The sequence below is a fragment of the Oryctolagus cuniculus genome, chromosome 1 (assembly GCF_964237555.1).
Source record: "Oryctolagus cuniculus chromosome 1, mOryCun1.1, whole genome shotgun sequence".
NCBI classification, from domain to species: domain Eukaryota; kingdom Metazoa; phylum Chordata; class Mammalia; order Lagomorpha; family Leporidae; genus Oryctolagus; species Oryctolagus cuniculus.
In genome coordinates this window covers 195,916,315-195,944,271 of record NC_091432.1, presented here as the reverse complement: position 1 = coordinate 195,944,271, position 27,957 = coordinate 195,916,315, and the positions used below count along the sequence as shown (strand labels likewise).

The 27,957-nt window shown below is 43.4% G+C and overlaps 3 protein-coding genes across 5 annotated transcripts; 2 read left to right on the top strand and 1 right to left on the bottom strand.

Annotated features, from left to right (window-relative positions):
• Positions 1 to 38: 38 nt before the first annotated feature.
• Positions 39 to 13,053, top strand: NDUFB6 (NADH:ubiquinone oxidoreductase subunit B6). Its single transcript, XM_002708038.5, has 4 exons — positions 39 to 370; positions 3,082 to 3,174; positions 8,562 to 8,606; positions 12,876 to 13,053. Exons 1-4 carry the CDS (start codon positions 191 to 193, stop codon positions 12,942 to 12,944), a joined length of 387 nt encoding a protein of 128 aa, XP_002708084.1. The 5' UTR covers positions 39 to 190; the 3' UTR covers positions 12,945 to 13,053.
• Positions 13,054 to 13,498: 445 nt separating this feature from the next.
• SMIM27 (small integral membrane protein 27) lies at positions 13,499 to 14,221 on the bottom strand. 2 transcript variants are annotated; one of them, XM_051844809.2, is made up of 2 exons: positions 13,869 to 14,221; positions 13,499 to 13,712 (listed from the first exon to the last, which is right to left on the bottom strand). In XM_051844809.2, the coding sequence occupies exons 1-2, from the start codon at positions 14,078 to 14,080 to the stop codon at positions 13,637 to 13,639; spliced, it is 288 nt and encodes a 95-aa protein (XP_051700769.1). In that variant the 5' UTR covers positions 14,081 to 14,221; the 3' UTR covers positions 13,499 to 13,636. The 2 variants fall into 2 exon arrangements, with proteins under 2 accessions (XP_051700769.1, XP_051700776.1); XM_051844816.2 differs by having other exon boundaries at positions 14,036 to 14,213.
• On the top strand, positions 13,940 to 24,764 carry TOPORS (TOP1 binding arginine/serine rich protein, E3 ubiquitin ligase). Of its 2 annotated transcripts, none has more exons than XM_002707947.5 (3): positions 13,940 to 14,081; positions 15,460 to 15,654; positions 21,246 to 24,764. In XM_002707947.5, the coding sequence occupies exons 1-3, from the start codon at positions 14,079 to 14,081 to the stop codon at positions 24,159 to 24,161; spliced, it is 3,114 nt and encodes a 1,037-aa protein (XP_002707993.2). In that variant the 5' UTR covers positions 13,940 to 14,078; the 3' UTR covers positions 24,162 to 24,764. The 2 variants fall into 2 exon arrangements, with proteins under 2 accessions (XP_002707993.2, XP_051700752.1); XM_051844792.2 differs by lacking the exon at positions 13,940 to 14,081 and adding an exon at positions 14,829 to 14,963.
• The last annotated feature ends 3,193 nt before the right edge of the window (positions 24,765 to 27,957 follow it).

Sequence of the window (27,957 nt, the reverse complement as noted above, 5' to 3'; positions counted from 1 at the left end):
GGACCCCTTAAAACGCAGCGAACCGTTTGCGCATGCCCAGACACGGCTGTCAGCGCAAAGGCGGGACCTTGGTGTGACGTCATAACCGCGCGCCGCTCCCAGGCGTCCTCGCAAGGTCGCTCTGCGGAAGGCGACCGCGCATCAGTGACAAGAACCTGGTTTGGGGGTGCGCCGTGTCACCAGCGGCGGCATGTCGGGGTACACGCCGGATGAGAAGCTGCGGCTGCAGCAGCTGCGAGAGCTGAGAAGGCGATGGCTGAAGGACCAGGAGCTGAGCGCTCGGGAGCCTGTGCTGCCCCCGCAGAGGACGTGGCCCTTGGAGAGCTTCTGGAACAAGTTTTTGCAGAACGAGGCCCCTTGGAGGAACGTGGTGAGTGCCGGGCCTCCCCCGTCCCCGTGCCTTCCCCCCATCGCGACGCCGGCCGGCCACGGGAGGTTCCCCGGAGGCAGCCACACCGAGGACGGGCTGACATCGTACTGTACCCTGAATCCCCAGTTCGGCGAAGGAGAACCAGGTTTAGCGAGGACGCGGTCGTGTCCGCAGAGGCTTGGGCTGGGACCGGTGTTTGGTTGTGGGGCACTCAGGTCCTTTTGCTGTCAAGCATGGGGCCGAGGAAGCGAGCCTTCGGTTTTGCGCTGTAGAAATCCCTCAGAGGAACAGCCAAGGATTCGCTGGAGTTACAACTCAGTGATGTTAGTATTCGAGAGCACACGTGTGACGTTTCAAGTTGAGATTACGGAGACGCGCTAGCTCTGCACCCAAGTACCGAGGGCACAGCGAGCCCCTAGCTGGTAGGGGCAAACTCATGTGGTCGCCATAAGACACCATACGGTTGGTATGCCTAGTGAGTCGGACTCAAAACCTGCCTTTCTGAGCCACTGTCTGTGCTTTTCACACACTGTTTCACTTCAGAATTGTGTGTTCCTGGAATTTGCTAGGTAGAAAATCACCCATTCAGGGACTGGTGTGTATTTTCATGAAGTCTGTTAATTAGATCCTATCAGTTACGAGCGATGCGTGCTACCCCTCAGAATTGCTTTCCGTTACCTCCTCCTCCATTACACCGGTGACATTGGGTGTTGGCATTGTGCCTGCACTCTGCTGAGGGTTTTGCATATGTTACTTCCTTCTTTATCTCCATAGGGTAGAAACTGTGCCTAGACCTCGTTTTCCATGCAAGGTACCTGGCTTCTACAGAAATGAAGTGATTTACCAATGGCCACAGCGTTAGGACTTGAAGTCTAGTGAAACAGCATTAGTACAAGTTTTTCTGAGAAAGTGGAACCACATATTTATGGTGATAAAATTCAGCTGTTTAATTCATGCTTCCTCTCTCCTTTTGTATCTCTGATAGTTTGCTTATTTTTTAAAAGGCTTTATTTATTTGAAAGGCAGATTTAGAGAGGGGGTAGAGATCAATCTTCCATCTGCTGCTTCACTCTCCAAATGGCTGTAATGGGTGGAGCTGGACCAGTGTGAAGCCAGGAGCTTCCTCTGGATCTCCCACGTGGGTGCAGGGGCCCTAGCACTTGGGCCATTCTCTGTTGCTCTTGCGGGCACACCAGCAGGGAGCCAGATCAGAAGTGGAGCAGCCGAGGCTGGAACCTGTGCCCACATGGGATTCTGCCATCGCAGGCAGCAGCTTTACCTGTTACACCTCAGTGCCCGGCCCCTGCTTGGTGATTTTAGAGGTCACTGGTTGACACTTGATATCCTATCCACCAGATAGTGATTTCAAGAAGTAAATAATCATTTGTTGAAATTGATCTTTACTTTTTTTCTTATGTAATCATATACGTTAAATTCTGCTTAGATTGTAAATTGTGCTTTGCTTGAAAGGGCAGGTGGGTTTCTAGTCAAATTGGCTACCATGAAAATGTTTCTTTTTTTCTTTTATTTTAAGAGGCAGAGAGAGACAACTCCCATCTGTTGGTTCATTCCCCAAATGACCACAACACCCAGGACAGAGCTGGGCTGGGAACTGGGAACTTGAACCAGGTCTCCCACATGTGTGGTGGGAATGCACTTACTTGAACCATCACCACTGCCTCCCAGGGTCTGCATTAGCGGGAAGCTGGGGTTAGGAACCAGGAATTGAATGCAGGGAATCTAAGACCCACGTCTTAAACCGGTGTCTTTTTTTTGTTTGTTTGTTGTTGACAGGCAGAGTGGACAGTGAGAGAGAGAGGTCTTCCTTTTGCCGTTGGTTCACCCTCCAATGGCCGCCGCGGCTGGCGTGCTGTAGCCGGTGCACCGCACTGATCCGAAGCCAAGAGCCAGGTGCTTATCCTGGTCTCCCATGCGGGTGCAGGGCCAAGCACTTGGGCCATCCTCCACTGTACTCCTGGGCCACAGCAGAGAGCTGGCCTGGAAGAGGGGCAACCGGGACAGAATCCGGCGCCCCGACCGGGACTAGAACCCTGTATGCTGGCGCCACAAGGCGAAGGATTAGCCTATTGAGCCGAGGCACCGGACTAAACCCGTGTCTTAATCACCGGTCAGATGCCTGCTCCCAGATTTCCATTTCCAGTTTTATGTTGTCTTTCTCTTTTCAAGTAGTGCATTGGAAGGCATCTAAGAGTGAGCTTGGAAAACTTCTAACTTGATATGTAAAACATACTCTTTCTACTATCAGTGTGCTCAAAGTTGTCTAACACCTAGAAAGATATGAGTAGTGTTGATTATAGATATCTGAAATTTGTAGAGAGATGAGGTTTGATCACTCTGGTTAAATCCAATAAAAATTGTTCTTTTATTTATGCCATGTTTTATTATTAACAAACATAATAAGCATGTTAGAAGTCTTTTAAATATATATATATGAATGCCTTCTTACAGTCTTAAAAGTGCTACTTGTCTTAAACCTCATTTGCTCCGAACTTTTGGGGTATCCTGTTGCAGGCCCCACATTTAGTAAAAATATTCAAGTCGGCAAAGTTAGCGATAGACTATAAAGAAATATGTGCCACGTAGAGATTTGTTAATCATGACATCGGTATTTCATTGCTGAATTTATTTTGCACTACAAACAAAACAAAATTGGATATCTGCTTATTTTGTTTATGTATTTTTTCCCACAGATCTATAAGGTATACCGGCACAGCATCTTTGCTTTCACTCATGTACTTATACCTGCCTGGATTATTCATTATTATTTCAAATATCATGTGAATGTAAGTATATTTTAAGTATGTGCTTTTTAGAATCTCCCTTTAATTTTCTTAAAAGCATTTCCTATGTAGATATGTCTTATTCTGCTTTACTTAGTGGAAATAATCTGCCACTTATAAACTAATTTTGAAGTATTCTGAATACTTTTAAGTAAAAGGCTTAATAAAACTTAGGTAATTAGATAAGAGTTTCTTTTTTTTTTAAGTTTTTATTTATTTATTTGAGAGGTAGAGTTAAGACAGAGAGAGGGAGAGACAAAGAGAAAACTCTTCCATCTGCTGGTTCACTCCCCAGATGGCTGCAATGGCCAGAGCTGCGCCGATTCAAAGCCAGGAGCCAGGAGCTTCTTCTGGGTCTCCCACACAGGTGCAGGGTCCTAAGGAGTTGGGCCATATTCTACTGCTTTTCCAGGCTATAAGCTGAGAGCTGGATCATAAGAGGAGCAGCAGGGACACGAACTGGCAGTGCCACAGGCAGAGACTTAGCCTACTATGCCACAGCACCAGCCTCAAAGTATGAGTTTTCAAAAAACTAATCTTTGTACTAGTTTACAACTTGAAATGCATTTCCTTATAGAAAAAGTGTTTAAATGATCAAGGTATAGCCCATCAAATACTACTAGTATTATCTAGGGAAGAGAACAATTTCTGCCCTTCTTTTCTGCCCAAGGTGAAATTTAAAATAGATAATAGTTATCTTTTTTTTTTTAAAGATTTATTTATTTATTTGAAAGTCAGAGTTACGCAGAGAGAAGAGGCAGAGAGAGAGAGAGGTCTTCCATCTGCTGGTTCACTCCCCAATTGGCCGCAACGGCTGGAGCTGTGCTGATCTGAAGCCAGGAGACAGGAGCTTCTTCCAGGTCTCCCACGCGGGTGCAGGGACCCAAGGACGTGGGCCATCTTCTACTGCTTTCCCAGGCTACAGCAGAGAGCTGGATTGGAAGTGGAGCAGCTGGCACTCGAACCGGCACCCACATGGGATGCCAGCGCTTTAGGCCAGGGAATTAACCCACTGCGCCACAGCGCCGGCCCCAATAATGGTTATCTTTGTCACCATCCCATTTCTCTTTCCTTCATGTTATCTGATTTTTTTACTACTTTATTTAGAATCCAGGGTGCCCAAAAGCTTTTAACTTTTTCACTGAAAGATCTTGTGTTTGCTGATGGAACAGAGCCAGATGCCATCTTTTTAAAACAAGGGATAGCACAGTCTGGTGTGGAGTGTTGGATTTCAGACAGAGGGAGGAGGGCATGCAAAGGGGAAGCAATGATACTGCCAGCGTGGAGTGCTGGGACACACAGTGGAGAGGGCATTCTGCCATCTGGGCTGCACGAGCATGGAAAGTGCGCACACCTATCTGGGGAGCAGCTGTGGTAGTGAATGTCCTGGAATAGGACAGCAGAACCTGAGCAGAGAGAAGAGGACATTGGGAGGAAAGTGGTGTGGCCAGTGATGGAGGTGGCAGGCCACAGGAAGGTGTCAGAACCGTAGTGAGGTGAAGAGAATATTCGTCTTGAGGTGTGGCTGTTGTGATCAGAGATTGTTTATATTTAGGGAAGCTGATCAGATAAGTACATGTGGTCGTGATAATGGGATTCAGGATTTTCCCTGTTAGAAAAGGGAGTTACGTATAAGAAAAGGGAAAAGACCTTGAGGTGCTAGAATGTAATTGAAAGTATTGGTGTAAATTCATATGGTTTTAATATGTATTGATAGATTCAGAAATAAATACAGGTCTAAGTGTTTGTGTGTATATATATTTTCTGGCTGTGTCCACTGAGAGGGTCTGGGAGCATGCTGCCCTTTAGTATTAGCACACCTATTTTTCTAAGATTTATTTATTTATGTGAAAGCCAGAGTGATCGAAAGAGGGAGAGAGAGAGATATCTTCTATTTTCTGGTTCACTCCCCAAATGGCTGCAATGGCCAGGGCTGGGTCATGTGTCTCTCATGTGGGTGGCAGGGGCCCAAGTACTTGGTCCTTCACCTGCTACTTTTCCAGGCACATCATCAGAGAGCTGGATGAAAAATGGAGCAGATGGGACTCAAACAGGTGCTCACATGGGATGCTGGCGTCACAGGCAGCGGTTTAACCCACTGTGCCACAATGCCAGCCCCCAGATCTTGTTTTCTAAATACATTTCTCCACTAAAAAGATGTAGAGCTCTTTGGAAAAATGTCTGATTCCAGGGCTGGGACGGGGAAAGTACAAGATGACGCTGGAGTATTTTGTTGTGCCAGAAATTAAAGAAGTGCTGAAAGAATGATGGGGACCTATCAAAAGGATACCGAGAGGTTTGGAAGCATTCCTACTGGGACAGACAGTTTGAACATCAAAGTACATAATGATAGTAAGAGATGGGAGTCAGCTGAATAAAAAGATGAAAACACATGAGTGCATACTGATATAAATAAATAAATGAGTTAATAAGTGGGTATAGGAAAAAAAATTTTGTAGATCAAATTACTAAATAATGACTGGACACAGAATGATAGAATTTGAAGTCACTATTTGAGAACCATCATAGGTATAATAAATTAAGCCAAGAAACATCAAAGGATGCCAAATTAATCTTAAAAGAGCTGTCTTCAAAGTACTTAGAGAGAAAAAGTAACTTTGTAATAGAGAAATCTGGCAGATACCACCTAAGTTAAAAAAAAAAATCTAACATTATCAATAGTGGAGTTCAGGGATTAGTTTATATTTCTATTGTTAATGGACTTCAAAAAACTTTTTACGTTTACCTGCAAGTCCGTAGGCCCCTTTATATCATTATACTCTTGTCTGTTTTTCCCCCCTGTTTCAGGATATAAAACCCCAGATGAAAAAAATATTATTTTCTGTCAGTGAAAGTTTTTTGTAACATCCAAGAGTGGTTTTGATGTGGAGCAAGAACTGGTCATAATTATCTGGAATATGAATTAATACTCACTTTATTAGTTATAAATTTAAAAGCAAAATTACTTTCAGCTTAAAAATTACAAATCTAAATCAACTGTGCATCTTAACTAGGATCCTAAACCTAATGTGTTATGACCTCTCATAATCAGACTATTTTATGTCACCAGCACTATATAGTCACCAGAATATACAGATTGTCCCAGTGTTTTCAGAACTCATTAGTGAGTTTGTACTATGGGTATAGTTCACTTTTTTATATCTGTAATTAACTAAATTTTTCTAGGATTCAAAAGACTCATCTTGGGACAAGCATTTGGCATAGTGGTTAAGATGCCATTTAGGAGGCTCACATCCCATAACCAAATGCCAGGGTTTGAGTCCTGGCTGAACTCCCCATCCCAACTTCCTGCTAATGCACACTGTGTAGAGGCAGTGGGTGATGGCTCGGCTAGTTGGGAGATCTGGATTGAGTTCCTGGCTCCTGGCTTCAGTCTGGCTCATTTATGGCTGTTGCAGCACTTGGGCATCCAAACAGTTGCAAGGTCTCTTTGGTCTATGCCTCTCAAATAAATAAAATAATTAAAATTAAGACATTTTGTGTTTTTGTTTATCTTCTAGGAAAAGTACTTGCTGGGTTGGCAATTCAGACACTAGACATTAGTATGATTGCTTATCTGAGGAACTGGCACAGGGGATTTTTCCTGGACCAGAGATGGACATTTTAGTTAAACGTTTGTGTTGGTAGAGTTCCAAGGCCACTCACTTGCCTTAATCTGTTGTTTGGGTAATTGGAGGCCTTCATTGTCCTCTTTTTTTTTTTTTTTTTTTTTTTGACATGCAGAGTTAGACAGTGAGAGAGAGACAGAGAGAAAGGTCTTCCTTCTGTTGGTTCACTCCCCAAATGGCCGCTACGGCCAGCACTGTGCCGATCTGAAACCAGGAGCCAGGAGCTTCCTCCTGGTCTCCCATGCAGGTGCAGGGCCTAAGCACTTGGGCCATCCTCCTCTGCCCTCCCGGGCCATAGTAGAGAGCTGGGCTGGAAGAGGAGCAACCGAGACTAGTACCCAACACCCCAACCAGAACTAGAACCTGGGGTGCCAGTGCCGCAGGCAGAGGATTAGCCGAGTGAGCCACGGTGCCGGCCCCTGAGGCTTGCATCTTCAATAAGATGCAGCCAGTTTGCTTCAGCCAGCTCCTTTGCTGTCTAATTGAATTCTGCATCTCTCTGAAGACAGTTCAGTGTCACATTATATTTATAAGTTTGTTTATTCAAAAAGGTGTTTTTTTTTTTTAAGATTTATTTATTTATTTGAGAGGCAGAGTTAGAGAGAGAGGAAGAGAGAGGTCTTTCATGTGCTGGTTCACTCCCTAAGTGGTCACAACGGCTGGAGCTGGACCAATCTGAAGCCAGGAGCCAGGGGCTTCTAGTCTCCCACATGGGTGCAGGAGCCCAAGGACTTGGGCCATCTTCTGCTCTCCCAGGCCATAGCAGAGAGCTAGATTGGAAGTGGAACAGCCAGGACTAGAACCAGTGCCCATATGGGATGCTGGCGCTTCAGGCCAGGGTGTTAACTCACTGCACTACAACGCCGGCCCTGTGTCTTAACTGTTGTACCAGATGTTCACCCCCCCCCCCCCGCCGAGACTGATAATAAATAAAGAAGAATATAGCTATATAAAGAAGAATATAAATTATAGGATCAAGTGTATAGAAGAATTTTCAGGGTAATAAACTAATTATGGAGGCTACCATTTTAATTAGGCCTCTCTGAATAAATGATATTTTAAAAGAAACATTTATCAATGAGGATATGGGCCAAGCAGCTATCTAGGAGAAGAGTGTTGCAGGTAGCAAAATAGCAAAGTACAAAGGCCCTGAGGCACAAGCAAGCTTGACTGATCAGACTGGTAGTTAAAGGGGCTTCTGGGCTACAATACAATAAGGGAAAGTGTCCTAGGAGGTCAAAAACTGGATGTGGGCTAGATCATGAAGTGTGCTCATGAAGTGCACAAGGACCTTGTCTTTTTAATAAGAACGAAACTTAGGGCACAGGAGTGATACTCTACCCTGCATGTACTGTGGAGACTGGATTGTAGGAGGGCACAGAGTGGAAGCAGCAAGGCCAGCAGGTGCCATTGCAGGAGTCTAGATGAAAAAAATTGGTCAGAGTCTTGGAGAAGGGTGGTGATACTGGGGGTGGTAAGAAGAATATTCTCAAGCTAGAACCAACAGGGTCTACTGAGGAATCACTCCATAAGCAGGGGAGTTAAAGGGCCATGGAGAGGACCAGTTTGGGCAGGGGAAGTTATGTTGGATCTGATTGAGTGTGAGATGTCTATTTGATAGCCACGTAGAATGTTGAGTAAATAATTGGATGTAGAGTCTCAAGTTCTGTGAATGTTTGGTGCTTAAATTAAAATCTGGGATGTGATTTATTTTCAGAAGAAACTATAACACCATAATTAACACAGTTACTTTTCTTGCAGACAAAACCATATGCCATCGTTCAAAGGAAGCCCAGAGTATTCCCAGTAAGTCTAAAGACTTCATAGTTTTTTTGTTCATTATTTTTCTCTTTTCTTCCCTGTAAGAGATCATTAGACTAAAATGTGTCTCTTTTTGCTGTATTTTTTTAAATAGGAAATAATGTGAGGTAGCAATTATAGTTGAAAGTGGGAAATGGACACATTTATTTTCAATCTTGTGTTAAGACTTTGTCTAAAGTGTGAGTTCAAGGTACCAAGTTTTTCACTGGTGTCATTTCATGTTGAAAAGACTTAAGGCACAAATCTGAGCATGCTGACAGCAACTGAATTGTTATTTCCAAACTCATACTCCTATGGCTTTGTCCCTCTTTTTCAAGGTTTGACTTTAAAGCTCCTCATCTGTGATTTTAAAATCTGTTCATGTGCGTTTTAAATGTTAATTAGTTCTTTCAGTATTGAAAGACTGTATAATAGTTTTTGTTTTTACTGGCTGGCTGTGAGGTCATTATTAGCATAGTAAAACATGTTAATTTCTTGTCTAGTCACAGATAATGAACTACTATAACTTAAATTCTATAATTAAAAAAAAAAACAAAATTCAGTGTTGATTTTTTTAAATAATTATTTTATTTGAAAGAGTTACATAGAGAAAGAAGGAGAGGCAGAGAGAGAAAGAGAGAGAGAGGTCTTTCATCTGTTGGTTCACTCCCCAATTGCCTGCAATGGCTGGAGCTGTGCCGATCTGAAGCTAGGAGCCAGGAGCTTCTTCTGGGTCTCCCACACGGGTTCAGGAGCCCAAGCTCTTGGGCCATCTTCTACTACTTTCCTAGGCCATAGCAGAGAGCTGTATTGGAAGTGGAGCAGCTAGGACTCGAACTGGCACCCATATAGGATGCCTGCACCCATATAGGATGCTTATGGAGTGATTCCTCAGTGGACCCTGTTGGTTCTAGCTTGAGAATATTCTTCTTACCACCCCCAGCACTGCAGGCGGCAGCTTTACCCACTACACCACAGCACCGGCCCCTGATTTTGTTTGTTTGTTTGTTTGTTTTTGTTTACTTGAAAGGAAGAGTTACAGAGAGGCAGAGGCAGAGAGAGAGGTCTTCCATCTGCTGGTTCAGCCACCAGATGGCCACAATGGCCGGAGCTGCGCCCATCTGAAGCAAGGAGCCAAGAGCTTCATCTGGGTCTCCCTCATGGGTGCAGGGGCCCAAGGACTTGGGCTATCCTCCACTGCCTCCCCAGGCCATTGCAGAGAACTGGAGTGGAAGTGGAAAAGCCGAGACTCAAACCAGTGCCCATGTGGGATGCCAGCACTGCAGGAGGCGGCTTTACCTGCCACGGCACGCCACAGCACCGGCCCCTCACTGTTGATTCTTGCTTCAAATAAATGATGTAGTCAAATTCATCCATTATCTATTGCAATAATGGAATTATAATGAAACCACAAAATTGGCTAACCATCCAGTTGGAACTCTGTAATTGATGTCAGGGCCCAGGGAGTCTCAACATAGGAAATTATCTTGCTAGTATCATCAGTTGAGTAATTTATATTTATTTGGTCTCCTACTTAGATTTGTTTAGCATCTATTTTGCTATTCCCCCTTAAAGGAAAAGGAGGGCTTTCTTCAGAAGAACACATCAGTGATAACGTAGCAATTCTGTTTCTGTACTTTTTCCCATTATGGATGTTTCTTTCCTGTTTCTCTGTCATTGGCCCCTTTGGAAATCTTCCCTTTTGAGAAACTGAAGAATGCTCACTTTTATATGTTTTAGAATAGGTGGTAACAAAATCTTGACTCTACTCATTGGCTTACCAAGACAAGTTTATAGCTTCTTGACATCACAGACTAATGTGAATAGGTGATCATTAATCTTGTAGCTGTGCCTCTGGGTTTTAAGGCTTCCAAGATCATCGTAGGGGAAAAGAGTTGTCTGAGCGTATTTTTAAGGACTAAGTTTAAAAGTAGGTTGTTATCTCTTCTACTCAAGTGATAATAGCCAGAACTCACTGTCCCAAATATCTATATGCTGTCTTTTCTTCCATAAACTTCTATGCATGGAGTCTGCCACAGCCCATCCTTCAGATCACCCAAAGCTCTCTGCTTCCTTCTACCTATGCATGTCACATACTCAGTCCCTTCCTTAACTTCCTTTCCATCAATGCAACCAACTCCAAATAGGAGATCTTGAGATCATGCACAGTAGTATGTCAGATTCAGATGTGACTTCTCTTGATTTGAGAATCTATGAACCAAGAAGACACGTTAACTATGTCCCCTGTCCACACACATTCTTCTGCTTGAAAGGTAGAGTGACAGAAAAGAGGACAGGGAGAGTGAGAAAAAGAGAAGGATATCTTCCATCTGCTTGTTCATTCCCTAAATGTCTGCAATAGCTCAGGCTGGGCCAGGCTGAAACCAAGAGCCAGGAACTCCGTCTGGGTCTCCCACATAGGTGGCAGGGGCCATCATCTGCTGCCTCCCAGCATGTATTAGCAGGATCCTGGAGTGGAAGTGGAAGTGCTGGGACTAGAACCAGGCAGTTCAATATGGGGTATGGTCATCTCAAGGGGCAACTTAACCTGCTGTGCCACAATACCTACCCCCTGTGTGGATAGCACAGCAATCATTTGTTCTTAAGAATTCTGAAATCCAAGTAGCCAGACATTGTAAAGACTTCTATCCCTTGTTTGTGGAAAACTACTTGAATGGGTACTCATTTTGTTTTCTGGAAGGAACACCTTTGTTCATTGTTCTTCCGGGTCCCTGGTTCTGTCCAGAGGGTTCCTGGTTTTCAGTATCGACCTAGGCCACATCTAAATGGGTATTGGGAAGCACACTTCCTCAGCATTTGTGCAGCCTGCAAGATAAGCATTTTGCTCAAAGGTTGAATGGCAGAGGTTGTCTTAATTTCAGATACCACAAGCTTTTGTAGTCTGTATGTTTGATTTCTTTTACCACCCATTTTCCTTAACATTTGGCAAGCATGGGAAAATACCTGGTAGACATCTAATGTGTTTGCTTCTAGTCAGTCTCACATGCAGAAAGAAAATTCTCTTTCTATACCTAGTTATTGATTTATTTGTCATCATGTGTCTGCCTCTCTCAACTCTGTGGCAGCTATGTGGAGGCCATCTGAAAAAGACAAATATATTTAAGACTTTATTTTTTATTTGAAAGGGCTACAGGGAGGGAGAGAGATCTTCCTGCTGGCTCACACCCCATATGGCCACAACTGAAGCCAGAAGCTTCCTCTGGGTCTCTCAAGTGGGTGCAGGGACCCAAGGAGCTGAGCCATCTTCCATTGCTTTCCCAGATGCATTAGCAGGGAGATGGATCAGAAGTGGAGCAGCCAAGACTCTAGCTCTTGCCCATGTGGGATACCGGCATTGCAAATGGCGGCTTAACCCGCTGTGCCACAACACTGGCCCCAAGAGAGTTTGTTATATTAAACACATGGCTAAAGCAGAAGTTAAGTAATTTTTCTAAAATTGCATACAGCTGGGGCTGGCAATGTGGCATAGTGGGTAAAGCTGCTGCCTGCGACACCACCATCCATTATGGGCACCTGTTCGGGTACTGGCTGCTCCAGTTCCAAATGGCTTGAGAAAGCAGTGGAAAACTTTCCACAGGCCCAAGCTATACATGGGTGACCAGGATGAAGCTCCTGGCTTTGGCCTGGCCCAGCACTGGCCTTTGTGGCCATATGGGGAGTGAACCAGTGGATAGAATGTCTCTCTCTGTAACTTTCAAAAGTAAATGTTTAAAAAAAATACAGTTGTATACAGTGTGTCTGTTGAGGTTACAAGAAGTTTCACTACTTGATTTAAAGCACATGCCCTTTCAACCACACATTGTTATGTGGGTTTGAGAAAGACACCAGGACCAGTTACCCAAAGTTTGTGTTCTGTTTGCATTATTAACTCAAATGGAAAACTTGTGACCCATTTATGTATTCAGTTGCTAGGAATAGACTGCCTTCTTAAGAGTTGAACACAACATGCTTCTTTTCAGCTTCTTTTTATGGCTTCTATTTCTTGGAGCCATGCAAAATAAAGATTATCCCTTTATCACTTGGAGGACATAACTTTCATGTTTTTTCTGTATATTTTGAGTGAAATTTCCCATATTTTTTCCCTTGTACCAGAAGGTTTTGGATACTGATTACTCATCTTTAGACTTTCAAAGTGAATGCCAGAGATCAATTGGCTCTTCCATTCAATGTTGGACATAGAGCAGAATGGAACTTCCAGTGCTGCAGATTTCAGATTTGTCTACTAAATGCTGCTTTTTTTTTTTTTTTCCTTAGGGTGATATAATTCTGGAGACTGGAGAAGTAATTCCACCAATGAAAGAATTTCCTGATGAACACCACTGAAGATTAAATAAAAATTTCAAAGGTGTATGAGCCCAAGTTTGTTCTTCCATCACCAGATTTACTGAATACATTTTCTGGACTAGTAACTTCAATAAAGCTGACTTTCAGAGAAGTGTCCTATTTCTTCTCAACTGTACAATTTAAGACTCTAGGTAATTTAACAGAAATACCACCACATTGCTACACAGATGACATGAATGACCCACCTACTGATGTTGGCCCTTCTTGACTTGGAAAACAAGCTGTAGAAAGTTTTTAGTCACAATTCTTTTGCTTAAACAGAGTACTTACCTAATTTGGTGTGAGTATACAACAGAGTGAGATATTGCAACAAGCAAATAGAACAGAAATTCCGAACACCTGTTTTGAAAGAGGGCTTTCTGAGAAATGTTTAAGGCAGTGTTTTAGAAATCAGAGTGAAAGGTCTGTCATCCCAGCTATGATCTAAGGCTGTCAAATTGCAGTTGCTTTGAATTTGGTCATATATACGAAATATAAAAGACAATTTTTAAAGTATCAGTGCTTATAAAGGACTATACAAAAATGAACCTGGGCACTTTGCAGTATGAATTTTATTTTGTAAATCTACAAAGGTGTCGGATAAGCATAAGGGAAAGAACTGTGTTTGCAAAGAACTAAATTCAGTAGAATTACAAGTCTTCATTCATCCCAGAATTTCGGGTATTGCTTCCTTAACTGTCGCCGCGCGGCCACGGTGGATGCATAGATGACGTATCCCCAGGAGAGTAAAACGATCGCCAGCAGCAGCTATCGAGAAAACAAACGCGGAAAGGTAACAAAAGCACAAACCACAACACAGGGCGTGGAACGTCCCCGCCCGTCGGTGTGGGTTTCCGTGCGCGGTTGCTAAGGTGGGAATTCGGCGACCCAGGCCAATAGACGGGATTCCGGAGGCAAGCCTACCCGGCAGCCTTCACGTCAGCGGCGGAAGAGGCGGGCCCGGGCGAGGGCGTGAAACGCTTAATGCAGAAATGGGCTTTGGAGTTTCTGGGCGCTGAAGATCCAGGGGCCCCTCCGCCCGCGGGCCCGGGGAGTCGACGGCGTGGAGCTGCGCCAGACCCGCGACCTACCGCTGAGTAAATCCGATCCAGCGTGCGGCGACTCACAGGCGTCATGGTGAGCAGGCTGGCGGCGGCCCGCGGGCTCGGGCGAAGGCTGCGGCTCCTAGGGCGACCTCCCGGGCGGCGGCTGCCGGGCGGCGGCGGCCATCTTGCAGCCGGGCAGGAGCGCCCGCCCCCTGGCTTCCCGGAGCGTGTCCCGGCAGGCCGGCCGGCCGCTTCCGCCCGGAGTTGGGAGCGGAGTTAGGCGATCGGGGGCCCAGCCCGCCTTTCGGGGAGGGGATGAAATAAGCGAGAAAGTGCGTTAGGAATTGCCCTTTGTCACCCCGATTGCTGGGCCTGCACCTTCAAGAAATAGACGATTTCCCTTTCAGATGCAGTGCAGTGTTAATGCAAAGTACTGTGCCGTCGCGTGCGTGTAAAAGTTTATTTGAAAACTGTTTCACAGGCATCTGAGGATCCAAGCAGTACCGTTCTCCCCGCGCACCTAGTCCACACGGTGTAGACAGGTCTCCGACCTGAGCGGGAATACCCCACCGTTTTACACAGCGGTGGCGGTTGTTGAAATCTTGTTAACTGAGCCCTCGTTGGACAGTCCGCCCCGGGGCGCGCCGCAGCCCGCTGGTGGAAGCGGCGATTTCCGTGGCACGCGTCGCCGCGCCGAGGGACCGGCCGGGCAACAGGTGCTGGCCGAGCGAGCCGCTGCCCGGGCCGGCGGCGGGTGGGACCTGCCGGGCGCCCGGGCCGGCGGTTTGGCGCGAGTGCGCCCAGTGCAGCCCGCCAATGTTTGGGCGCTCGAAGGTGAGGCCTGACTGGTGGAATGTGGTAACGGGCCGCCGCGGGCTCCGGGGTTCTTGCTGGACACCATTTGAGCAGTTTTCAGAACCCCGATTTCCGGGCGTGCGAAGGAGACAGGAGGCACTTCTCGGAGAGAAGAACGGTAGGTCTGAGGGAGAACTCGGGCCCCGTTCGGGGTTCCCCCTGAAGACTTCGTAGGCTACTGTTCGGGTCTCATTCGAACCCCGTGCAACCGGAGGGAAGTCCATGGAACAGTTCCCACGGCTGTACACTGGAGCTAATTTTAGTAACTTCTCAACAGAGTTCGGAGAGGCTGGAGACCAAGCTAGTTACCGTGAGTCCCGGGTGAGTCGGCAGTGAACGTTAACTTGCCAACCCCGTCACCCGCTAGGACGAATAGTAACGGGAACCGAGGCGAAGGCTGAGTTTCGACTCCGGGGTCGGGTCTGGAGCGTTGGGGGAAGGGCGGTCTCGGGCCGGTGCGCGCTAAGCCCCGCCCTCGGCGCGGGCGCCCGTCCCCCCCGCGCATGCGTCGACACGGCGGGTGTTTTGTTTTGATGCGCCGGGAGTCGGGGGCTGGGTCTCGCCTTGTGCCCCGCCCCCAAGCCGTCATTGGTGAAAAGTGCTTTACGTCACAGGGGTCGAAGCAGCCGCCGGGGTCTCCGCTGTCTCGCGAGGAGGGTGAAGCGCCGGCGCCGGCTCCCGCGCCTGAGGGTAGGCGGAGAAGTCGCCGGGTCCGCCTTCGCGGATCCTGCCGTCACCGACCCAGCTTCCTGGGCCGCCGGGAGCTTGCCGCGAGCTCCCCAGCCGGGGCCGCGCCTGCATCCCCCGAGGTGAGTTGCGCCGGGAACAATGGGGTGTGGGGGTCTGGAGGGCTGGGCGCGCTGGCGACCCCGCCGGGAGCGCGGCCTAGGGGCGAGGAGGTGCGGCCTCGGCCTGAGGGGCTGTCCGGGCCTCGGCGGCGCCGCGGGGCTGGCGGGCGGCTCTGGCGGCGCACCTGTGGATCTGGACGGTGGGCGGGCTGAGGGGTGCGTTTCCGGAGGCGCTGTGAGGGTCGCCAGCCTGGCTGCGTCCGGCGAAGAGCGTCCTGTTCTCTAGAAAAACAGACAAAACAGAGCTTGAGTCTGAACCGTGGGCTCGGCCCTGACTGGGGGTGTGACCTTGGCTAGGTCCCCTGAACTCCGGAGCCTGTCCGTGAAAATGGGAATAGCGGTGCCTCCGTGGGTTGTGGTTACGTAACGCGGCCGGGGCACGTCCCAGCCCGAGAAAGCGACCAGCGCCGTGACTGCTGGAGTTGTCGGAGCAGCGGTGCACATGCTGGGCTGGGCTTGCCCGAGTGGGACGGCTTCGCCCAGGTAGCTCAGCTTTCCTCCCTTCCTAGACTGGAAGGGGCAGTGCCCAGATAAGGGGGGGTTGGGGGTACGAGGAAAAGTACGATGATGACTTAGTGCTCACCGGGGCCCCTTCCAGTCAGTTACGGGTGCTGAACACAACCCAAATGTCCCTGATTTTCAAGTAACAACCAGTATATGTTACTGCTGTGTGACTTGTGCTGCTGTTTATGTAAAATCCGTGCCTTCGCACCACCACCTTTTCAGCTGGGTGCTTCTACTTAAAAGTGGTGGTGATTATAAAAAGGATTCTGTCCAGCAGCCCTGCTTCGTTTATACCCCTGTGCGGTCTTTCAGCTGTCTGATCTTTAGATTCCAGCTTCTAGATTCTATGTTTCACTTACCCATTTTCCCCACATATGTGTGCCTTGCCTTTCAGTTGATTATCTAAATTTTCCCTGCATTGTGAGATAAAGGGGTGTTATCCTTGTTAAAAACCAGTAGATTTGAAGATTTGAGAAGAGAAGGATCGGTTTAATCAGTTTATCCTAAAAATAAACTTTGGCTTGGATTTGGGGGGCAGTTTAGGAATTGGGATCAGAACTGATTAATTTCCTCTATGGGGAAATTAATTTCTAGTCCTAGTTACTAGTGTGCTAGCATAGAGAAAGCTTTATGCAGGTTTTTTTTTTTTTTCCTGGAACCTGAAGCTCTGAATGTGTTTACATTCAGATAGGCACAGATTTGCTGCATAAATCCAGAACCTCTTGCAAATCTGGCAGTCTTCATCTCTCTCCAACCATCCTGGTTTTAGCCTCAATTTGTATTTTTAAACAGCTTTGTTGAGGTATAATTTAAATTCCATCCATAAAGTTCACCTGCTTTAATTATATAATTCAGTGGGGTTTTTTTGTGTGTGTATTTACAGAGTTGTGCAACCATCACCATAGCCAAATTGTAGAACATTTTCATCATCCAGAGAGAAATCTGACTACTGCCCCCAGCAACCACCAGTCTACTTGCTATCTAAATTAATTTGCCTTGCAGACATTTTATATAAATAGTTTCGTACTATATGTGGTCTTTTGTGACTTATTTTTCATTTAGCATAATAAAGTGGTTCATCCATGGGTGGTGGTAGATAAGTATGTTATTCCTCTTATTACCAAGTAATAATTTTCTGGATAGACCACATTCTGTTAATTATTCATTTTCAGTTTTGAACTATTTTGACTAACACTGCTGTGGATATTCACACAAAAGTTTTCTATTTGAATCTCTCTTGGGTGGTTACCTAGGTGTGGAATTGGTTGGGTCATATGGTAATTCTTTGTTTTAATTTTAATGGTGATTCTGGAGAGGTAATCCTTCATTTCATGTTTTTTTTTTGCATCATCATCATCATTTGATGAATACCATTCTTTGATACTAAATATGTTATTCCTGTGTATAAATACGAGAGAGAGGCCGGCGCCACGGCTCAGTAGGCTAATTCTCCGCCTGTGGCGCCGGCACACCAGGTTCTAGTCCCGGTCGGGGCACCGGATTCTGTCCTGGTTGCCCCTCTTCCAGGCCAGCCCTCTACTATGGCCCATGAGTGCGGTGGAGGATGGCCCAAGTGCTTGGGCCCTGCACCCGCATGGGAGACCAGGAGAAGCACCTGGCTCCTGCCTTCGGATCAGCGCGGTGCGCCGGCTGCAGCGCACCAGCCGCAGCTGCCATTGGAGGGTGAACCAACGGCAAAAGGAAGACCTTTCTCTCTCTCTCTCTCACTGTCCACTCTGTCAAAAAATAAAAAAATAAAAAAATAGAAATACAAGAGAGAACTCTTACTTGTTCTTTTTACGTATTATGGAGGATATTACCAGTTAATTCTTTAGCATTATGGTTAACAGTCTTAAAAGTAGGAAAGAAAAGACTAAGATTTCATTTGTTAAAAAAATCCTACTTAGCTGCCATTTTATTTTATTTGAGTTTTGAATTTACCACATAATAATTTCCTTTAAAAATTCATTTTGGGTTGTCAATTTTTATGTGAACTAGAGATATTTACTTAACACTAAAATTCTACAGTTCAAACAAATTAAGCTAAAATAATACTGAATTAAAATTCACCAATCTTTTTCCCAATTCTAATAAATCTCTTCATTATATAAAGGGGAAGACTAAAATCTGGAGTTAATGTGGATTTCTCTAACTTAAAGAATTAGTTTCAGGTGAAACCTGGTCTTCAGATCTTCTGATGACCAGTCTAGTTTATTTCCCACTCTTTCCTACCCTTTTCCTCTAAGACATGTTCACCATTTATGATCCTGAAAGTTTTTATGTTGTTGGTTTTTTAAGTAGGGGGAATGCTGAGAAATGTATGTAGTAAGGTTTCAGAGTTTAAATATATTAACAAAAAAGCAATTAGTATTATGTATTTATAATTCTATTTGCTTAGATTTGTTAAGTATTCTAGGATAGGGTAGGTGAGGTGTTTAGAACATTGGTTAAGACACTGTTTGGGAGTCCCTCATCCCATATCAGAGTGCCTAGCTTTGAGTCCCCATTACACTTCAGATTACAGCTTCTTCCTGTTGTGCACTCAGGGAGGCATCAGACCATGGTCCAAAACTTGGGCTCCTGCACTCATGTGGGAGACATAGATCGAATTCCTGCTTCTGGGATCTGGCCCAGCTCTTGCTGTTGTGGGCATTTGGGGAGTAAAGCAGCGGATGGGAGATCTCTTAGTCCATCTGTCTCTGCCACTGTCTCTCTTTCAAATAAGATGAAAAAATATAAAAATTAAAAAATGAATAAACATTTAAAAAATTTAGGACAGTGGTGGCTTTTGCATTTCTATTCTAGAAAATAGAGGACTAGAAATATTTGGGCCCCTGAAGAAACATTTGCACAGCATTAATCACTATTAAGTTATTATTCTGAGAAAGTCTGTATGCCCTGTGAACAAATTTAATTTGAAACCTGAGATGGGAATTCTTGTATTTCCCAAGTTTTTATTGTGGGTTTTATTTTTTATTCTTATAGTTTAAGACCAGTATGTTGTTTAGGAAATCATAATTCTATTTGACTTAGAAAATTGCAGTTCTTTTTTTTTTTTTTTTTTTGGACAGGTCTATAGAGTTAGACAGTGAGAGAGAGAGAGACAGAGAGAAAGGTCTTCCTTCCGTTGGTTCACCCCCCAAATGGCCGCTATGGCCAGTGTGCTGCGCCGATCCAAAGCCAGGAGCCAGGTGCTTCCTGCTGGTCTCCCATGCAGGTGCAGGGCCCAAGCACTTGGGCCATCCTCCACTGCCTTCCCAGGCCACAGCAGAGAGCTGGACTGGAAGAGGAGCAACCAGGACTGGAACCCAGGGTGCCAGCACCGCATGCGGAGGATTAGCCTAGTGAGCCCCGGCGCCGGCCAGAAAATTGCAGTTCTATGATTTGACTTACTTGATAGCAGTTGATCAGTGATTGAATTTTTGGTGATAAAGGAGGTGGGAAAAGATGAATAGTAAACCCACAGAAACATAAAAGAAGAAGCTAACATTTAACATGTACAAAATGATCAGCATCGAATGCACAAAGAGAGTCTACAGGTAACAGTGATGCAATACAATCAGTGTTAGATTTCAGCTCTAACAACTTCATTTTATAAGTTACAAGCCTATGTAAATTGATGAATATAAAGAAAACAAAGCTAATCTTTAAGATTCTAGTGATCGTTTGGGAAAAGGTAATAGGTAAGGGAAATGAAACATAATTTCAAGATACCTTGGTGTTGACTTTTGGATTAAATAAAAAAGGCAAGGAAGGCTTTTTAGAAATGCTGACTATAATAGTACAATAACAATAGCATAGTAGTCATAATAATAACAGTACTCAGTGGGCACTATTAGTCAGCCATTGCCCTTAAGTGCTTTTACATTTATTTGACTTTATCTCCACTGAAAGATCCCTTTTTAAGTAATTTTTGAGAACTATAGAATTAAACAGGTGAACTTTGATATGTAAATTATATTTCACTAAAGCTGTTTTAGAAGAGTACATATACAATATTATCATAAAGTAAATCAATACTATATAATATTAAGGGCATATGTGCATGAAAGGTAGGAAATAGACAGAAATAGTATAAATTAAGGGGAGTGATCCAGCGGAAGGAAGACCTTTTTCTCTCTCTCTCTCTCACACTGTCTATAACTCTACCTGTTGAATTAAAAAAAAAAAAAGTATCAATTGAAGGTTGTGTTTTTTTTTCTCTTAGAGATAGAGGAATGAATAAAAGAAATCTGGAGCAACTATGAAAAGTGTTAAATCTGAGTGGTAGATACATGGGTATTTGGAATATTTTGTTTTGATCTTTTTTGGGTATATATGAAATATTTTTCAGTGAAATTATTAGTATTAATATTTTTAAAGATTCATTTATTTACTTGAAATTCAGAGTTACACAGGGAGAGAAGGAGGGGCAGAGAGAGGTCTTCCATCTGTTGGTTCACTCCCCAGTTGGCCTCAATGGCTGGAGCTGTACAGATCCAAAGCCAGGAGCTTCTTCCAGGTCTTCCATGTGGGTGCAGGGGCCTAAGGACTTGGACCATCTTCCACTGCTTTCCCAGGCCATAGCAGAGAGCTGAATGGGAAGTGGAGCAGCTAGGACTTGAACCTACACCCATATGGGATATCAGCACTACAGGCTGCGGCTTTACCCGCTGCGCCACAGTGCCAGCCCAGTTAAATTATTTTTTAAACAAAATAGAATATTACGTAATATTTAAGAGATTATTAAGTTCTGGGTACCTTTTCTAATGTCTTTTTACATCTTTACAGACCCTGGGAGGCAGGTTCTATTATAACTGACCTACAGGTGAAAGTAAAGCGCATGCGTAGTAACTGGTCCACAGTCACACTGATAGTATGCAACCAGGATTTAAGACCAGGAAATCTAACTTTAGTGCTTGTGCTGTATGTTACTATATATTCCTATGCTATAAACCATTCAGGTATTTTCACCAAAGTATGTTCCAAGGTCTTTATTGCATTTTTGTTCAGATTATTTAGTCATTCTTTTTTTTCAGGTTACTGATATATTTCTTTCCCTTTTACAGATAATGGCATCAGCTGCTAAAGAATTTAAAATGGACAACTTTTCACCTAAAGCTGGCACTAGCAAATTGCAGCAGACAGTACCAGCTGATGCATCTCCTGATTCTAAGTGTCCTATATGCTTGGATAGATTTGATAATGTGTCTTACTTAGATCGCTGCTTACATAAGTTCTGTTTTCGCTGTGTACAGGAGTGGTCAAAAAACAAAGCTGAATGTCCACTATGTAAACAGCCCTTTGATTCTATTTTCCATTCTGTGAGGGCAGAAGATGACTTTAAGGAGTATGTCTTAAGGCCTGCATATAATGGTTCCTTTACTACCCCTGATGTTCGGCGATTTCGCTACCGTACAACCATGACAAGGGAGCGGAATGCATCTGTTTATTCACCTAGTAGCACCGTGAATAGAAGAACAACCACTCCGCCAGACAGTGGAGTACTATTTGAAGGATTAGGCATTTCAGCAAGACCTAGAGATGTTGAAATTCCTCAATTTATGAGACAGATTGCAATAAGGAGGCCAACTAATGCAGATGAACGATCTTTACGGAAAATTCAAGAACAAGATATTATTAATTTTAGACGAACTCTCTATCGTGCAGGTGCTCGAGTTAGAAATATTGAAGATGGTGGCCGCTACAGGGATATCTCAGCAGAATTTTTCCGTAGAAATCCAGCTTGCCTTCATAGATTAGTCCCCTGGCTAAAACGTGAGCTCACAGTTCTTTTTGGAGCTCATGGATCTTTAGTCAATATTGTCCAGCACATCATCATGAGTAATGTGACTCGCTATGACTTGGAGAGTCAGGCGTTTGTGTCTGACTTAAGGCCATTTTTACTTAATCGAACTGAGCATTTTATACATGAATTTATCAGTTTTGCTCGATCTCCTTTTAATATGGCAGCTTTTGATCAACATGCCAATTATGATTGCCCTGCTCCTTCATATGAAGAAGGCAGCCATTCTGATTCTTCAGTCATAACAATATCTCCAGATGAAGCCGAGACCCAAGAACTGGATATGAACATTGCCACTGTTAGTCAGGCACCGTGGGATGATGAAACTCCAGGACCATCTTACTCAAGCTCAGAGCAGGTACATGTTGCCATGTCTTCCGTTTTAAATACTTCGGACAGCTCAGATGAAGAACTTGTCACAGGCGGAGCCACATCTCAGATACAAGGTGTGCAAACCAATGAGGACCTAAATAATGACAGTGATGATTCTTCAGATAATTGTGTCATCGTTGGGTTTGTTAAACCACTAGCTGAGCGGACCCCAGAACTTGTTGAACTGTCCTCTGATTCTGAGGAGTTAGGCTCGTATGAGAAAATGGAGACAGTGAAGGCACAAGAACAAGAGCAGTCTTACAGTTCCAGTGATAGTGATGTGAGTAGATGTTCATCTCCACGCTCTGTCCTTGGAAAGAATGAGCAAATGAATAAAGGCCGTTGTGATTCTGGTACAAGAATCAAATCAAAGAAGGAAGAAAAACGATCTACATCAGTATCATCTCCCAGAGACCTGAGAGGAGACAGAGTAAATTCCCTGTATAACCATAGACACAGGAAGAGGGGAAGATCAAGAAGTTCAGATTCACGGTCCCAAAGTAGAAGTGGGCATGATCAGAAAAATCATAGAAAACATCATGGGAAGAAAAGAGTGAAGAGCAAACGATCCAGAAGCAGGGAGAGTAGTAGACCTAGAGGGAGAAGAGACAAAAAGAGATCACGAACTAGAGATAGCAGTTGGTCAAGAAGAAGCCAAACTCTCTCTCTAAGTAGTGAAAGCACAAGCAGATCAAGGTCTCGTAGCAGTGATCATGGGAGAAGAAGATCACGGAGCAGAAATAGAGATCGTTACTATTTAAGAAATAATTATGGAAGCAGATACAAGTGGGAATATACTTACTATAGTAGAAACAAGGACAGGGATGGCTATGAATCATCTTATAGGAGGAGGACTCTGTCTAGAGCCCACTATTCCAGACAATCTTCAAGTCCAGAATTTAGAATTCAGTCTTTTTCTGAAAGAAATGCCAGGAAAAAGAATAATCACAATGAAAGGAAATATTACTATTATGAAAGGCACAGATCAAGGAGCCTGTCTAGTAATAGATCAAGGACTGCATCTACAGGACCTGACCGAATGAGAAATGAAAAGCCTGGTGGGAAACGAAAATATAAAACACGGCATTTGGAGGGTACTAATGAAGTGGCTCAACCGTCCCGTGAGTTTGCTTCTAAAGTGAAGGATAGCCATTATCAAAAATCTTCATCAAAATTGGATGGAAACTATAAAAATGAGAGTGATAGCTTTTCAGACAGCCGATCATCAGACAGAGAGACAAAACACAAGAGGAGGAAAAGGAAAACCAGGAGCCTAAGTGTGGAGATAGTTTATGAAGGAAAAGCTACTGATACAGCTAAACATCATAAAAAGAAAAAGAAGAAACACAAGAAGAAGCATAAGAAACACCATGGAGATAATACTTCACGGTCCCCAGTTGTTATTACCATTGACAGTGACAGTGATAAGGATTCTGAAGTCAAAGAAGATACAGAATATGACAATAATGGTCTTCCAGACCCTCTACATAATGAGTTTTTGGCTCCTTCCTTGGAACCATTCGAAACTAAAGAGGTTGTTACAATAGAAGATGAATTTGGAGTCCTGGATAAAGACTGTGACATTACCACACTTACTAGCAACTTAAATAATGGCAACAAAACTGTGGATGTTATTCCACCCCAGGCAACTTCAGTTGAACAAACTCTTGACGTGAGAGAAGAGAGCACCTTTGCCTCTGATTTGGAGAACCAGCCCAGTAATGTGTCTCTTCAGTCTGAGCCATTAAGGCAGTTGCCATCTCCACGGACATCATTAATGTCAGTGTCTCTTGGTAGAGACGGATAGGTCTTAAAAGCATCTCATTGAGAGTTTTGATGGTATAAAAAGGAAAAAGAACAATGTCATCTATTACAGTCTATTTAAAGATGACTTTAGATTGAAAACTTTCCCCTTAAAATATTTTGTGATTTTTTTGTGTTAATTTGTAAAAAAATCATTATTTGTTCAAAAAGTTATGTATGTCCCACTCTGAGATATGCACTTTTAAGTGAAGAAGATATTGTTAGCAGTTTATTTAAAACTTGGGATCCTTTTTAAATAAAAACGTATAAATTTTAGAAGTTATTTCATAAAGCCATATGGTATTGACATTTTTAAGGTAGTCAATGAGTATTTTTGAATTTTTTTTTTATTTTGAGAGTTATTCTGGAAATGTGTTATGCTAGGAGAATCCCTTTGGGCAGTCTTTATTTTTCTTAAAAATTTGTATGATTCAAAACTATTTCTTTGGGATAAATTGAGAAGGCATTTTAATCTGCACAGTTTATCTTCTGTCAGAAAAATTTAGTATTTTCCTTTATATACTTGTTTATCTGGACTGCCAGTAAAACACATGTGTATTCAACAAAAGGAAGAAAAAAATAAAACGGTAACACTTTAAAACAAGAATTCACAAATTTTCCTATGCAGTATTGCTTTAAAAAAAAATGGTAGAGCCAAAATCTAAAGCATAGGTGATACATGTTTATAAATACTTGACAGCTTTAATGGTTATTTCGGTTCTTCAGTATGATTTTGGGTTTTTCTGTCTTCAGCAAAATGCAGTGAGGTGGCATTTGGCTTACTAAAAACACAAATGCTCTTAGGAAACCTCTTTTACATTGGTAATGCTTTTATACAAAGTAGCTATGTTGATGTTTTGGTGATGATAAAATCATTCCACATTTAGAAAACTGTTGTACTGCCAGAGAATAGCAGATCTTGAACTAAATTCGGCCATATTCATTCATTATTCAGTGACAGTGGGAATGTCTGTTGTAAGGCAGGTTCTGTGTTAGAACAAAACATACGTGCTCCCCTCATTTAGGGGGCTTACTGACTGTTGAATTGAGACAGGTAATATTTATGTAAATACAGTATTCCAAACTACAGTAAGTTCTCTGAACAGAAAGTATAATTTTCTTAAGAGTATGTAATGGAGTCCTAATCTCAGGTGGAAGTGATGGTTGAATTGGAATCCAGAAAGCAAGGTGATATTGATGAGTAGAATTGGTGTTAGAACAGGACAATGTGTACAGAAATCCAAGGGTAGAAAGGGAGCCTAGCTCTTTGCAAGAATAAAAAGAAAGCAGGGTTTGCCACAGCACAAAGAATGAGGGAACAAGCTTTCTAGGCCAAGTTTAGGATTTGTTTATCTTAAGAGCAGTAGAATACTGGTTTAACATTACAGGGATCTGAAATTGATGTTAACAGTTTTTAGTGAGCCAAAAATAAGTTGTGCCTGTGCGAAACTATAGTTGATCAAGGAATATATTTTGAAATAGTTACAATATGACTTTTAATGAGTGTTAGAAGCTAATAACGCTATTTTATTCTGCATTGTGATTTCACGTTTTCAGCTAAACACTTAAAACAATTTGTGTTGCTGTCATCCTCTTGAATATTTAAGCCCTAAATTTCCGAGTATTTGATTACTTCTCTAGCTCCCTCATCTAATTGCTGAATCTCTTTTTTAATACTATGTCTATATCAATTAGTCTAGGCAGCCATATTTTTTACCTGTACCACCAATAACAGGTCTGCTGCAACCACTGTTGCTTTATACCTTTCCCTTTCTCCAACATAATAATGATGTATGAATCTCTGCCTGGTCAGGTTCCAGTCCATTGTCAGCATTTCTGTCACTTTATGCATGCTCAGACCACACCAGCCTTTTATAGGTCTCCTCCCTACTACATCAGAGCCTTCATAATGTGATATTTTTCTTCTGGATATTGAGTTCCATCCTGGCAAAACCAGGTTTCTGTTAAAGTATGCCCCTCCCCCAGTCTTTTGCTTAATGAACAATTTACACTCCTTCAGAGAAATCGCAGCTGGTAACTGATTGCTGAATGCTTTGTCTTGCACCAGTTTGTACTTTCTGTGACAACTACATGACTATGTATCTGTACTGTCATATCCTTTCACTGTGTTACATTAGTACTTGAGATACTGGTTGGATGAATAGGTGCTAGAGATTTTAAAAATTGACTAAGACCTGCTTTCAGGAAAGTTCCACTGTCTATAAGCTTTAGACTAACAGCATATTTTAATTGGTTCTCTTAATTGAGTGTCCACAGTGTTTTACCTCAGGTTTTTTACTTTGTTTTGTATAAAAGGAATGCAACCAAGGGTTTTATCCTTGCTCATTAATGATCCTTCCTTGGGGTCAGAACCTGGAAACAGTACGACTAAGTAGTCAAGTCTGATCTTTCCTCTAGGGGCTATCTGGTCCAAGGGCCGCACTGCCCCATCCAGTTGCAGTAATGTTGGTATGTATGCAGGTAAAGGGTTCTATGCAAAAGAGGCTGACAACCCACTGTTGCTGGAAGTTTTCCCTCATGAAGAAAAACACTGGAGGATGTGAACACCCTGAGCCAGTAGCACAGCCCTGGAGTTGGAAATTTTTATTGTAAGGCACCTTGTGGTCTTGGGGCCATAATACCTTTTTAGGCTGTTTCTAATGCTGGTTGCCGGAATGGGAAGAAGGAGTTCCTCTTTGTCAGAAATTTGGTGACAGCATTCAGAGCCATAATCAAGCTTGTTTCTGAGTTTGGGATAAACAGTAGTAGATGTATCAACTTCCCCAAATCTACAGATTTTGCCTTATAAGTGAGACTAGGATGCTAATGTCTGGCCCTTTTCTAAAGAAATTGCCTTTGATGGTCACTGTTTGCCTTTTTGATTTCCTCCCCTTTCACTACATTCTCATTGATTGATTACACTTCAACAGGCAATCAATATGTAAAGAAGAGTAGCGTTTAGGAGGGTTTGCTTTTTGGTTTTAATTTAACGTGGGAGGAGACCTCATTCCAAGTAGACAAGCTGCTGTGCCATTGCCTGCCCATACGGATCATTTCTTAGGATGTCAGACATGCCTTAAAGCCTTTTTCTCCTTGAGATAGGAAGAATTCCAACTTGTGAAAATATTGGATCATGAGTAGGATTAAGCTTGAGGAGAGGAATTGAAAAATATCTCTTGAAGGGAATGCAGAAAAGGTTTAGAGTTGCTAATGAGACCTCACCTGAAGTGGCAGTTTAAATTTGTGGTATACTGAGATTTGTGATTTCTTTTGGTCCTAGTAGCATTCAACACTGGGAATAAAAAAGCAGAAACTATAAATTAGGCATTCAGTATACTGAGTGAATAGGATGGATTTGTCTATTGAAGTTCTGCATAGTAAAAGAACAGCACAGGCAAGGGATTTGAAGAAGATGCTGATCAGAGTGAATCGGTGTGTCCTAGGAGCAGCTGTGTAGGGCAGTAAGTGAAGCTGTGAGGTGACCAGTACACTTGAGAATAGGGAGATATCAACAGATTCGTTTTTCAGTGAGGTTCATGGAGGTTAAGGGCAGAAGTTAATGCTGAAAAGCTAGAGGCCAATCTAGATGTAGGAAGTCTGTGACTGAAATGGATGGAGGCAAAGATGATTGAAGCAACATAATGACATACAAAGTTTAAGTATCTTCTGCATGAAAGAAAGTCGGTGATGGCAGGAGATAGAAGATGAGCTTGTATCTTGTCCTTCATATTTGTGTTACCCCAAAGCTGGTACATGCACAGATGATAATCATGAATAAATGTTTCCTCATTTCGGATTTG

What these genes read in the sequence shown, in the direction of transcription:
- NDUFB6 (XM_002708038.5), top strand. Translation starts at nt 191, where the DNA reads ATGTCGGGGTACACGCCGGATGAGAAGCTGCGGCTGCAGCAGCTGCGA. An exon ending in AGGCCCCTTGGAGGAACGTG is followed by an intron (nt 371 to 3,081) that starts GTGAGTGCCGGG and finishes TTTTTCCCACAG; the next exon opens with ATCTATAAGGTATACCGGCA. An exon ending in GGAAGCCCAGAGTATTCCCA is followed by an intron (nt 8,607 to 12,875) that starts GTAAGTCTAAAG and finishes TTTTTTCCTTAG; the next exon opens with GGTGATATAATTCTGGAGAC.
- TOPORS (XM_002707947.5), top strand. An exon ending in CCGCGCCTGCATCCCCCGAG is followed by an intron (nt 15,655 to 21,245) that starts GTGAGTTGCGCC and finishes TCCCTTTTACAG; the next exon opens with ATAATGGCATCAGCTGCTAA.
- SMIM27 (XM_051844809.2), bottom strand. Translation starts at nt 14,080, where the DNA reads ATGACGCCTGTGAGTCGCCGCACGCTGGATCGGATTTACTCAGCGGTA. An exon ending in GCTGACGTGAAGGCTGCCGG is followed by an intron (nt 13,713 to 13,868) that starts GTAGGCTTGCCT and finishes TTTTCTCGATAG; the next exon opens with CTGCTGCTGGCGATCGTTTT.